Source organism: Solanum pennellii, chromosome 4 (assembly GCF_001406875.1).
Source record: "Solanum pennellii chromosome 4, SPENNV200".
Lineage (NCBI taxonomy): Eukaryota > Viridiplantae > Streptophyta > Magnoliopsida > Solanales > Solanaceae > Solanum > Solanum pennellii.
Window position 1 is genome coordinate 31536502 of NC_028640.1, and position 13434 is coordinate 31549935.

A 13434-nucleotide genomic window follows, 5' to 3' on the forward strand; every position below is an offset into this window, starting at 1 on the left:
CACAATAATTCCTTTCACAAATCAACTTCAAGAATTACCAAGCTAAAAATGAAAAGTGGGGGCAAAGCCCCCGAATTTTGATGGTTAAAACCCCCATCTGATCTCCCAAAACTAACCCAAATTCACAAAAGCGAATCCGGTGAAAGTGGGGATCTTCGCTTTTGCAAACATCGCGATCGTGATCCATGGTTCGCTTAAGCGAACCCCGCCTAACTGAGGCCCTTCGCTTTTGCGACCATGGTCTTGGTTTCACGAACGTCGTGATAACAAGTCACCTTTCGCGAAAGAGAAGCACACCAACATTAGAAAAACTAACCAACTTTTTAAACATTGATAGAACCCTCAAGATTCTTTCGGAACCCCAGACACACAAATCACATATGAAAATCAATTACACTCAATGTTTCAGACTCAATAGAATCGTAGAAACACGAATTCGAGGTCCTTTAATATGACATCCATGAAAATCACAAGAAACTAACACAATACCTAAAATTGCTAAAACAAGCTCGAGACTTCTCCTCCTTGGCCTATAAAACTCCCCGACTCCAACAGAACTCTTAGAATTCCGATCTAAGCATCTATACCTCGAATGTTGGCCAAAGTCAACCCAAAAGCTAAACTCTAAACAATTTCCAACTTAGGACCTCAATCCTCAAAACCTTCGAATTTGAAATGGATAACTCTCATAGTTTAGATTTCACATTTCCGATACTACTGCAATCGACAAAATTCCAGTACGACACTCGAAACTCCAAAACACATCAACAACCTCTTTTTGACAATATTAGTCTTTCAAACTCAAATCTTACCAAACTCTAACTTTAAACTCAAATTTTTATCCAATTTCCGAAACTCAATTATAATAGACTCGGAGTCGATATCGAGAGGGACAAAACAATAATTTCACACAATTTTCTAAAATGACAAACCAGGTCTACAATTATAATCAATTATCTTCGAACTAAAGTAATTACATGATGATTCAAATAGGCCAAACAATTTAATTACATCCAATTACACTAAATTCAATTATTAAGATACCTTTTCAAGGAAATAAATAATAGTCCGTCCTTTCCATTTTGTTTCAATTGTAGCGTTTATTATTTCATTTTCAACTAAATTTATATAAATGTTGTGAAATTCTATAACTCCATTTTTAATCTCATCCATCAATCCGTATGATTTATTCAATGAACTAGATCATCGCATTCATCTCTTCTCCTTATAATCTCACCACACCCCAAACCCTAATATATTTACCGTCTTCCACTCCAGTGAACGACCGCCTCCCACCTCCTTTTATCTCTCCGTTACCCGTCGAGCTCCAGCGAGACATCATTCTCTTGCCCTTTTCCCGGAGCCACTTCCCATCTCCTTCGCAGCTGATCCTCCCCATCTTCATCTCCTCGCCGTCGAGAACAAATCTCCACACCTCCGTCTTCTATCTTCCATCTGTCTCCCCATCCATTTCATACACGAATAATTACTCATTTACACACCAATAGTTAATACTACCCGATCACTATCATATTTCATTGTTGTGTTCTCTTATTTGCTGGTTCGTGTTCGAGTGTGAGTTGGACCAGGGATCCGTGATGACTATAGCCGAGGTCCATATTTGTTCCTTACTTTGAAAAAAACAACAAAAAATTTATCAGTTTAGCTCGTAGTCGGTTCTTATATGCTGTTCAAATTCTGCCTATATTTTTGTTTGTATAATCAGTGTATAGAATGCATGAACCAACAAGAATGACAATTTAGTATATCAAATATGTCGATCATTGTGTTGCTTGTTATATGCTGTTCAAATTGTGCCTACTATTTTTTGTATAATCAGTGTATAGAATGCATGAACCAACAAAGAATGTCGATTTAGAATATCAAATATGAGGGTCATTGTGTTGCTTGTCGAATTTTCATCATTTCTGGTGAAAGTTGGAACTAACTTGGATAGTCTTAAATGGTCCTTCCCTTTCCAATTTTTAACCCAATTCATGGAAATCTGTTTCTTTCCCCTTTCAAGTAAATATGGTAAATTTGATCAATGTGATCCTCGGGTTGATTCTTAACGCTTAAATATAGCAACAAAAGGCTTTTCTTCATGGGTTTGAAGTCCTTAGCATGTGGAATTTTGGTAAAACTTTCATCTTTTAAATTGAAAACTAGAAGCAATTTCTTTCTTTATGGCCCTGTTCGGGGATTGGATAGTGCTGCTTGAACCACTGTGTGTCACATATTATTGTTATCCTGACTGTTCCTTCTTGATCGGTTAGTTTCCATCAAAGTCATTTCAATTCTTAATATGTTAGTTTGCTGTATTTTCATTATCTATACTTGTTTGAAAGCTCAAGCATGCTAGGCATTTTATGGAAGCATCCATGTATGTAATCCTGACCCTATAAGTGCCCCCAATCCTATATGTGCTTCCAAGCCCCTGAACTTGATGATATTCGTATGCTGAACGGATCTCTGTATCTCATTTGTGTACCGTGAAACTTGGTTGTTTGTCTAAAGTGCTAAACTTGTGCCTACTATATGTTTACATGGGATGTCAAGCTTGCCTCTTGTCCGAGACTGTATTTTGTGGCATGATTTCTCTTACAAGTTCCTAATTAGTTTAATTATATTTATAATGTCTGCTCATAAAATTCATTTCGTCTTGACCTGTTATCTTCTCCTTTCCTGATATGTTTGATGAAATCTGAGTGATGTCTTTTAATACATTGAAATTATAAGAAAATATTTTTTTATGTAAATGAGAACCATTTCTCTCTTTGTTAATTATAAGTCCTTTTGAAGCAACGACTACTTAAATACAATGCCCTTGAGATCTGTTTGGTTATGCCTCAATTCAGGGTCAATTAATAGAAGGGTGGTTTGTGTAAGCTTAACAAATACTAGACATAAGATATTTTATAATTTCTGTCTTTTCAGTTGGTTTCTAAACACCTATGATATCATGTGCATATGCATTCATCCCCAAAGGCATGCTAGCTTCTGGTTTTTACCCTTCTATTTAACTCTTGGATATCACTAGATTGATATTGCCATTACTAAACCTTTGCTTGATATACGCAAATACCATTTTCTTAGGGTTAAAGTAAACTTTGTACATTGGCATAGAGTATAGTTTGACATTGGGATGAGTTGATATCATGACTTAAAGTAGACCCTAGACATGACATGACGTATAACCCCGAGAGACTCTACACAAGCAACTTGACACGCATACAACACAACATAATAGAAAATAGTAAGAGAATATCATATAGTGAAAGAATTTGGTATAAAAGCAGAAGTGACATCATAGTCTCGATAAGCCAATCTAGTACATCAAAAGTTGTTGGGACGTACCTATACACCACATACAATATCAGAAAACTAAAGGCATAGAAGAATATAACATAGGTGACAAGGTCCTCGGAGCTGAGGACTCACCAAGTAGCCCAAACCTTGAAGTTCTTTCCCCTTTTCCCAATGCCGAGGTGTTATAGTTTAAAAATTGCCTAGAATGTGGAAAAGATTGGCTGTTTTGGCTCGGAAAGCTATTTCAGATTTTTGTTTTAAATTTATTTATGGTTTGTAATAATTGTAATGTATGATGTATTAAGAACACGAAGCTGCAATTAATCAAGAGTGCACAAATTTATGTGCTATGTGTTCCTTTTTCAATTTGTATTTCTTACTTCTCTTTTACTTGTTCGATTCTCTCCTGTTTCCTTCCCCCTCTCCTTATCTCTGTCCATATCACTCACCTGAATCATGTCTTCCTACAGGGAAGCCTTTACAGAGGTCAATCACGGAGAGAGAAACCTAGAGGACGTAATCAGGGGTTAACTCAACAGAAAAGGCAAGAAATAAGAGAGGCTTTTGAGCTTTTTGATACAGACAACTCTGGTAATAAAATAAACCTTAAGGAATCCATACTAGATATAGTTTTTTGATGCTTAACCTTCTTGCTGACTGTTAATTTTTGCAACATATTTTAGGAACCATTGATGCCAAAGAACTCAATGTTGCTATGAGGTTTGTGATACTTCTTTGCCATTCCTTGTAACGTCTTGGATGTCTGACTAACAACAAAAAACTTGACTTTGTGTCTTTGTGATCCTCTACTTTCTTTCACCTGTTTGTCTGTGGTGCCGTTACCGCTTCATTTTTATTGATAAAAACTTGTATCATTTGTTACAGGGCTCTGGGTTTTGAAGCAACTGAAGAGGTATTTATATGCTAGTTCATATATTTGTTTTTGATAACTATATGCTATTGCTTATTTCTGTTTAACAACATATTTCATACAGTGAAGATATTGAATCACAACAATATTTGTACTAGTATCTGAAGCATATCACTTGAACTCATGAGATGCAATGGGTTAGTTTTTGTCCTATTACCTATGGTTAGACCATGAAAACGAGCTTAGCCCATGGGGTCGGCCCAACCCAACTCGTTATTGGGGTGGGTTGTGATATAATTATTCAAACCCATTTAAAATCAGGGCTTATAAGCCCGATCCATATAAGCCCTTTAGGCTTGATCGAGGTCGGGTTTGGGTTTGTCTTTGGACCAAAACTCTTATTTAAGGGTAACTTACAATAATCTCACTAGTATATAATCTAATTACTTAAATACACACTTTGTTTTAATAGTATGAATATTACCATTGCACCTTTAATGTGTTCCTCCTTTCATTACGCTTGTACCTACATAAGAATCCTTACAAAGGGAAGGATAAACTTATATACTAGTACAACATTTCTGCAACATTGTATTAGGTTAGCGAACACTAATACAACATTGGGAACTTCAAACAAGACACAAATTAAAAAACCCATTTCTGCAATTTTTCACCAAAACGAATTTGAACACTTCTTTTGGTAGCAACAAACCCAAGACTAGAATTGTAGGAACGATACTAAGCTCGACTCTAATACCAAATGATGTAATTATCACAAGAGAAATTGTAATATAATGCGAAAATCAAAAGAGAAGAAAGTAAGCTACATAGATAGACACAAAAAGAGGAAACAAATAGAAACCCAAGGGTATATTATACCCAAAGATCTCAATTCGTTAATCCAACAAGGAGCACCAACTCTTGCGTTGATCTTGAGGGAATCAATATCCTAAGCAACCGACATTTCTAAACAAGGTTCAACAAAAGCTAATACCTAACTATCAACAAACACATAAGGAGTTCAACAAAAGCTTATACCAAGTTTCAACACTCACATAAGGAGTTTAAAGTTGATAGCTACAATATTCAAAATCATTTCTCCCTAAAATGAGCACCTAAAGGCCTATTTATAGTTTAAGGCATTATTAAATAGATGGGCCCAAAAGTGACCCAAAATAGATGAGCCAAGTCGGGCTCGCCTAATGGCTCGGCGATGTGCCCAATGTACTTGGCGAGGAATCCTGCTCCTTGCCTTGGCTGGGGAGCTACTGGAACTTTGGGCAGTCTGGGGACCATCATCCAATCCACTCGGTGATGCGCCAATGACCTTCAGCTCGCCTAATGAGTAGCGTTCCCCTTCATAGCTCCTTGGGCCAGTTGACGATCTTGAAACCCTTGTCAAGGAGGTTTGGCGAGTCGTCGATGTGGAAGTCAACTCGCCTACTTAGTTGCGGACTCTTCACTTTTGATGCTACACTCATCTCGGATTCTTAAAAATACACTACTTTTGGATTCGACACGCACCCATTGGAATTTTAAAGAGTAAGCAACATAGCTCGCCGAATGGAACAACATCTCCACTTGTTCCTCCTTGCTTCGTTACGCCTCCCACACTCCAAGCTATCATCCAAGCATGGTGTTGCCCAATGGGGAGCTCCTTCAAGGTGCGTATGTTCGCATGCAAGGCATGGAACTCCCTCCTCGTCATCCTTACATGTTCAACAACCTCCATCCTTGTGAATGATCCATCAATATGTTGAAGTTCGTGAATGGTTAGTCTTGAGGTAATCTGTATTACATCATTAGCCTGGTTGCAGATTTGAGAATGATATTAACCACATCACATATATTGAGGTGTATTATTTTGTGTTTGACTTGTAGTAAATTGACACCTAAGATGTAAGTGATGTGGTCTTTAGTTATTTAAAAGTTCTGCTATTTTTTTCTTTTTGGTCTATATTCTTCTTAGTCTTTAACATGGTGGCTGGTCAGTGTTCCTATTGGTTAAATATTAACAAGATTTGTCCTTAGGTGCCTGCATCAGGATTTTAACCTTTCTAATATCTGATTACTCTTTCAATGTTATTTGGCAAGTCATTTAGGAATAAGTTCATTCTTACTTTTTCTCTCCTTGCGCTAATTTGGAGCCTTTCCATCGTGTCAAATACTGTTTATTCGCGGATTAATCCTTGATTTTAGTTTTCTTCTTTTCTGCCCTTGTCAGTTATTCTAATATGTGGTAGTGTACTCATTAGTGTGTTTGTTATTGCAGGAGATCAATCAAATGATTGCAGAAGTTGATAAGGATGGCAGTGGTGCAATTGATTTTGATGAATTTGTGCACATGATGACTGCCAAGTTTGGAGAAAGGGACACTAAAGAAGAGCTCATGAAGGCATTTCACATTATTGATCAAGATAAAAATGTGCTTGCTTTTTTCGCTCTCCTGCTTTCTACTTTTTTGGTTATCTTCCATACAGTTAAATTGTTTTCTTGGCTTGTGATTAATCATTAAAGCATTTAAATGTAGGGGAAAATCTCTTTTGCGGACATTCAAAGAATCGCTGATGAGTTGGGGGAGCGATTTACTGACAGAGAAATCCAGGAAATGATAGAAGAGGCAGATCGTGATCGTAAGTTAGGCTATATTTCATAGTATTCCTATTGTGGATTTTGTGCTTCTAAGGTTAAAATATATATTGGTCTTTTTTATTTTGTTGATAACCAAGAATCCCCAAGGGTTGGTAGTGCGCGGTTTGAAACTCGGTGGATAATGGAATTGCCCCTCTATCCTTCTCCACTTAGATACTATGCATTTGTCTGGGGTAGGGTTTGAAATTGTGATGTGTTCCTACTCCACACCTCACAAACTACACTCTTACTTCTAGACCAAAGGCCTAGGGTTTCAATATAGTTGGTATGTAAGATATTTTTCTTTGAAGCTCTCAAACTCCTAAAAAGACCTAGTTATTCCAAAAACTGTTACCATATCTTTTATATATTACCATTTAATGGTGGCAAATGGCCGACTTGGGCTGACTTTGTTCGGGTCAAAATGGGCTAAAAATGATAAATGGGTCATAACCCAACCAGCCCAAAGTTAGTCGACTAAGATGGGCATTAATGAATAATGGGTAATAACTTATAACCCTGCTCTTCCAACATGACTCAAAAATTTTCCATTTCAAACTTTATTTCATGATTCCCGTGGATCTCCATCTAATAGAAGAAACCTATGGAATGATGGAATTGATGATTTGATTGCATTATTGGTTAGACATCAAGTCTAAATTGGCAATATGATACCAAAAATATATTTTGTTCTTTTCATTTATATTTCAAATTTAACAGAAAGTCTTGCTTAGGTCCGAAAAGGAACTATTCTGATTGTTGGAAAAGGCTTTCTTACCTTTTTGCTTCCCAAGAGTTGAATTATGTGTAAGCTGACTAGATTAAAATGAAATTAGTATATATTGTGAAGATCAAATTGCTAGTTATAACTTTCTCATGTAATTTATCAAGTATCTATTTTTAAAGCAATAAATTTAATTAATAGATCCCGATTAAACTTAGGAAATTGCTCAAAGTTGCATTACAAAAACAACAATAAAGATTGTGTTGGTCCAAAGATTTGTTTGCTAAAAATGATTTCGGTTCTATGAACTCTATAATTTGTTTGACAACAATTGTTTCATTCTTTTCATATAGGAACCTCGGATCATTTGAACTGTTCTTATCTGATTAACATGTCTCTTGGTATGTCTACGTAGAAAACAACCGAAGTTGTCTATGAGTGTTGGTACAAAGGAAAATGTTTTCCTCCATCCTAAATTTGACTATATTGCTAAACAAGATCAAGTAATCTCAGAAAGGAAAAATAAAGATCATGTAATTTTTTTTGTTGTTTTAAATTAATGAAGAGCAAAATAACTAACATTGGATTGTTCTCCAAACGAAGCCTTTGGTAATAAGGAGGGGTCAATTCCTTTTTTTCGGCACATAGAGTCTTCGCTTCTATAGGCTAAGATTGGACATTTTCATGTGTCATGTTTGGGCATCGCCATGGGTCTATTTGGGCTGTTGATTTTTGAAGGCTTAACTCGGACATAACCCAAAACACTTCATCATCAAAATTATTCCTACCCAAACCCATTTGAGTTTAGCATGTTGAGCGGGTTATATGGATTTGGGTCAATTTTGCCACGCCTAGTGTTTTAAAAGGCGAGCGCCTTTCGCCTTTGGCGACGAGGCGTGGTGAGGCGAGGCCTATCCGCCTATTTTCAGCGAGACGTGGTGAATTCAAAAAAGCGTGCCATAGTGATCAAAAGGCGACTGGCGTCGTGACGTGGTGATGCAATAGGCGTCGCCTTTTTTTTTAAAGGTCAGATTTAATAATTAAAAGCCAAAATTAGGGTTTTTTGGGGGTATTTTTGCAAACTCACCTTAGATTAAGCATTGCGACTGCTCTCCTCTTCTCCTCATGTTTCGCAAGTCGCGACTCCTAGGGACTTACATGATTTTCGCGAATCGCGACGCGCTGCTCAGGTAGGACTTACGCGACTGCTGTTCAGGTACGACCCCTGGAGACTTACCCAAATCTCTTCTTCTTTCTAGTTCTTCCCTTCTTTTCTTCTTCTTCTATGTTTTTCAACAGTGTGGCTATGCTGCTTTGTTTTTCAGACCTACTTTTAGTGGTTGACTGGTGGTGAAGTGTGAATTGAGTGCTTTGTTCTTCTGTTATATTTAAGTGCTCTGCTGCTCACTACCTATATATTTTTTTTAAAAATAATTTAATTCTTCTATAATTATTTCTTCCCTCTTAATATAGTTCTATACTATTTAATAGAGTATTTTGAATTATTGGTTCATTCAAGTTCTAGACTTTCAATATCTACTGTTAGTTTTTGAATTGAAATGTTTTCTAATATATGTTATTGCTATTAAGATTTTGGATATTTATATATGCAATTAAATATTTAATTTTTGGTATTAATTGGCGCCTCAATTCAAAAAGGCATGCGCCTCGCCTCGTGGCTTGTCCCCTTTTGTCGCCTCTCGCCATCCAAAACACTGGCCACACCTACTAGTTTGTTTAGGATGATATTACAAACTATGTAGTAAGAGGAAGTCTATATAATGCTTTTTATCCCCTTAGTTCTCTTAGATAATGCAGTAAAATCTTAGCTTGTTGGGAATTGCATCTATAACAAACGATGTGCACTTTGCTGATTTTAAATATCAATTCCTTCTCTCGTTTAGGGTTCCAATGATTGTGTGAATGAAAAAAATAAAAAAAATCCTGAAATGATGTTGTAGACCAGTACCATGTAGTTTCTCAGTCCCTTCTTCATTTTTTATGATATTAGTTCTATTGCAGGCATCAAGTAGATGCATAATAGTTACAAAAGCTTAGTAGCAAAAGGTCAGCTCTCCTTTACATTGTTAATTGAGAATCAGGGAGCAGACATAGTTCAGAATTGAATCAGGGTAATCTAGAGGGAATAAATAAACCCCTCTAGATTTTAAAGATTGGTAGGGAGTTAGCTTTTAATGATTGGTAGGTAGTCCCTTCTTCATTTAACAATCCATTCGTAGTATAAATTTTTTGATTACCAAGAAATTCCCGAGTACCAGCGATGCACGGTTTGGAAGTTTAGATAATGGGCCCATTCCTATCCTTCCCTACTTAATCATGCTTGTGTGAGTGGCAAAGCTTGAATCCGTGATGTGTGCGGTGCATTCCTAACACACTGCGCTCTTACCACTACACCTGAACCCTTGGGGCCCAGTTTCAGTACGTGTTTTCCTATACTTGGTACTAGGTTAAATATTCAAGTAAGTGCTGAATTGTTATTGTTGATTTAGCATCCTCTGATGACAAACTATTCCATGCGATTGAGGGATCTGCACACATTTTAATAATAGAATAGCTATCTGAAAGCAATAAACAATGGTCAACTTTTTAAAATTACATGTTGCAGGACTACCAATCTCCAGGCTACTCATTTTATTAGTGAACGTGACTCCTGTACTGTTCATCGACATGCCGTGACTTGGCTTGTGTACTGTTCATCGACATGCCGTGACTTGGCTTGTGTTTGTTTTTACATCCCTGTAGTCTTGTCTGTTATTATTATTATTATTATATTATTATTCTCTAGTTTTGCAATTTTGACATTGAGGTCTAGTGTCTGGAATATGCTTTTGTAAGTGTGCATCTCTCTCTTTTATGAACTAATGTATTTTTAACTTCTCGTTGGGTGCTGCAGAATATGGATGTAACTCCTAGTTTTGCATCACTACTTCTGGATTATTGTTCCATGTTGGAGTAATTTATTGAGGAACTGTTGGTTGTAAATGTTGCAGGTGATGGAGAGGTTAACGTTGAAGACTACATGAGAATGATGAGGAGAACCAATTTCGGGCATTAAGGAGTTTCATTACTGCACCAGATAAATCGGAGGATATATATTTACCAACTCTAATATATTATAATTATTTTGTGGATCAAAATGGACGACCAGTCTGTAGTCTGTACCCAGTTAATTATGGAATGTGTATTATCTAAGTTTGTAAGCAAGCAACTACTACGTCTTGTTTGACATAATTGTGTATGGGAAAAATTGTATGAAATAGCAAATATTTAATTCGGATTAAATGCCATAGCTACAATTCAACTGTATTTTTTCCAATTTGCAGCTGCTATTCAACATAATTTGACATATGGTGTGACCCTTGGTTTTGTATTTAACTTGGAAGATATATTTGTATAAAGATATATACAAATCAAAATGGTTCTTTTCCCTCTTTATTTACACCATTGCTCTCACACTATTTCTGAATTTGTCATTACCCTCCGGATTGTGCCTTCAAAAATTTCAGGTAATTGCAAAAAATGTGTTTGAAGTTAATTTTATACTTTCTTTTATTTGTAATCAATTTTATATTTTCTTATCTTTGTATTCTGTTAATATTTTCAATTTTTTTTATGAACTTTCTACATATACAAATTCTTTGTATATAGATTGCGCATATAGAACATATATTTACCAATACATATACGATTGAAAAACACAACAATAAGTCACATGCTTATACAAATTACATCTAATATTGTCTCTTATTGCATACATTTTTCACATATATACTAATACAAAGAACATATACATATAGATTTCCAGCTGTTTACATATACAATGAACAATCCTAACAAAAAACACATGTGCATATACAATCTTGTTAAGACATTCAGGAATATAGGAGAGTGAGGTTAGATACGAGCGATACAAAAGTGATCGGATAGTGGTTGGGGAAAAATATTTCATATATGAATCTTATTTCATCCATTGCAATTGAATTGAATATTGATGAATTGAAAAAATAATGTTATCATCCAATATATTGTAGAAGGCAATTCATCTCCGATGATAATTAGAAATGATATGGGAGTGAAATTGTACATAGAAATAAACCCGATGCATTAGCCAACACCTATGTCGTTCCAATGGAATCAATGCCGGACAAAAGTGATTGGACAGTTCCGAAAAATGTTTTGGAAGAAGTTGTCTTGCCACGTAGATATAAAAAGATGTCTGGCAGACCAAGAAAAAAAGGGAATAAAAATGCAGATGAACATATAATTGCAAACACAAATTGTTGTGGACAATTGGACAAGAAGGTCACAATAGAAGAACATGTACTTTCTTTCAAAAAGATTCTTGATGATTATGTTTCCGGAGTATCATGAATATTTCATGTTTAATAATTCTCAAAGTGTAGAGTTTTTTTCACTGTTACACAGAGATTCTGATACAATAAATTGAATTGAAACGTTTATTAATGTGTTCTATAATTTTTGTTTGTCAAACTTTGTCAAAAGTTAATTTTATATTTATGTATCTGATACTTAATTTTTAAAACTTTTGCATCCAAAATTCAATTAGTGTTAATTGCTAAGATTTTTAACCAAAGGTATAAGAAACAAGATGTAACATTTACTAATTGTATTAAGTTTAGCAATATAGTATCACATTTTTAGATACTACTAAATTTTCATATTAGAAGGCCAAATTATTGTGTGTAATATTTATAAACTTCCTCTTGATAAATCATATTACATAATATATCAATTTTTGTGATTTGTACAAAATATATTTAATTTTTTAAAAAATAACTGGCATGTATCAAGTGTAAAATATAGTATCACGATTTGTGATACAAACAATTTGTTATTTGGTGGTCATTATTTTATCATGTACATAATATTATTTACAAAATTCTAATGATATGTATCAAAATTATGAGATACACTAATGTGATATTTTTGAGTGACAAAATTTCATTAATATAATAATTATCATAGATATCTGATACAATAATGTCATTATATCACAATTATCAGATATATAATTTTTTGAATTCCTAACTGAACTGAACAAAAAATCAAAAGTAAAAATAAACAATTTTAAACCTCAAAACTCTTCCAAATTTAAAACTATATTATTGTAAGGGTAATAAATACTCTAAAACGCTATTTGATCTCCAAAAAACATATACACATCAATATATGTCTGTGAATAGAAACATAAAAAACTAACTAGCCTACATTAACAAGTTCATCTTCAGCTGCTGATTTTAAGACATTCTTTAGTCTTGGAGGTCATTATTGTCGCTAACATATCCAGCATTGGCCTTGTCGAAATCATACTTCCATAACACCGTTGCATATCTTTTGTGAAGATAGTCACTTTCAAAATTATTATCTAACAAGTTGATTTTGTCACTTATAAATTTTGTAAATGCAGCTAACATTACACAATCACTACAAAAACAAGAAGATTAATTATAAGAATGAATTAGATACAAAAAAATAGAGAAAGAATGAACAATATTGACAGGCTATCGCTTTTTTGTTGTATGATGTCTTGAGCAAACTCTACATCAAACAAACGTTGTGGACCCAAAAGTTCTCCGATTTTCTTGTATTTATATGCGTCCAATGCTGCCCAATCAGTTCTCTCTGTCTTTTCAAAGAACCCACTATTGGATACTCTCATCCCCTATTGACAACACAAAATCTCTTAAGATATTTGAATTGTAACTAGAGCCAAAGTTAAAGGAGTGTTTTGGAATCTATTTAACTAGATAATTGATATTCTATAATTGAAAAAATGATATTGATACATAATATAAATAATAAGCTTCAATATGATACATAAAAATGTAAAATTGTAGTTGATACATAATTCTAACTA

The 13434-nt window shown here is 34.8% G+C and overlaps 1 protein-coding gene across 1 annotated transcript; it reads left to right on the forward strand.

Annotated features, from left to right (window-relative positions):
- Nucleotides 1-1229: 1229 nt before the first annotated feature.
- Nucleotides 1230-10862, forward strand: LOC107017851 (caltractin-like). The gene is made up of 7 exons (XM_015218127.2): nucleotides 1230-1613; nucleotides 3780-3900; nucleotides 3993-4029; nucleotides 4195-4222; nucleotides 6453-6605; nucleotides 6711-6813; nucleotides 10547-10862. Exons 1-7 carry the CDS (start codon nucleotides 1599-1601, stop codon nucleotides 10609-10611), a joined length of 522 nt encoding a protein of 173 aa, XP_015073613.1. The 5' UTR covers nucleotides 1230-1598; the 3' UTR covers nucleotides 10612-10862.
- The last annotated feature ends 2572 nt before the right edge of the window (nucleotides 10863-13434 follow it).

What these genes read in the sequence shown, in the direction of transcription:
- LOC107017851 (XM_015218127.2), top strand. An exon ending in GAACTCAATGTTGCTATGAG is followed by an intron (nt 4,030 to 4,194) that starts GTTTGTGATACT and finishes CATTTGTTACAG; the next exon opens with GGCTCTGGGTTTTGAAGCAA. An exon ending in TTATTGATCAAGATAAAAAT is followed by an intron (nt 6,606 to 6,710) that starts GTGCTTGCTTTT and finishes ATTTAAATGTAG; the next exon opens with GGGAAAATCTCTTTTGCGGA.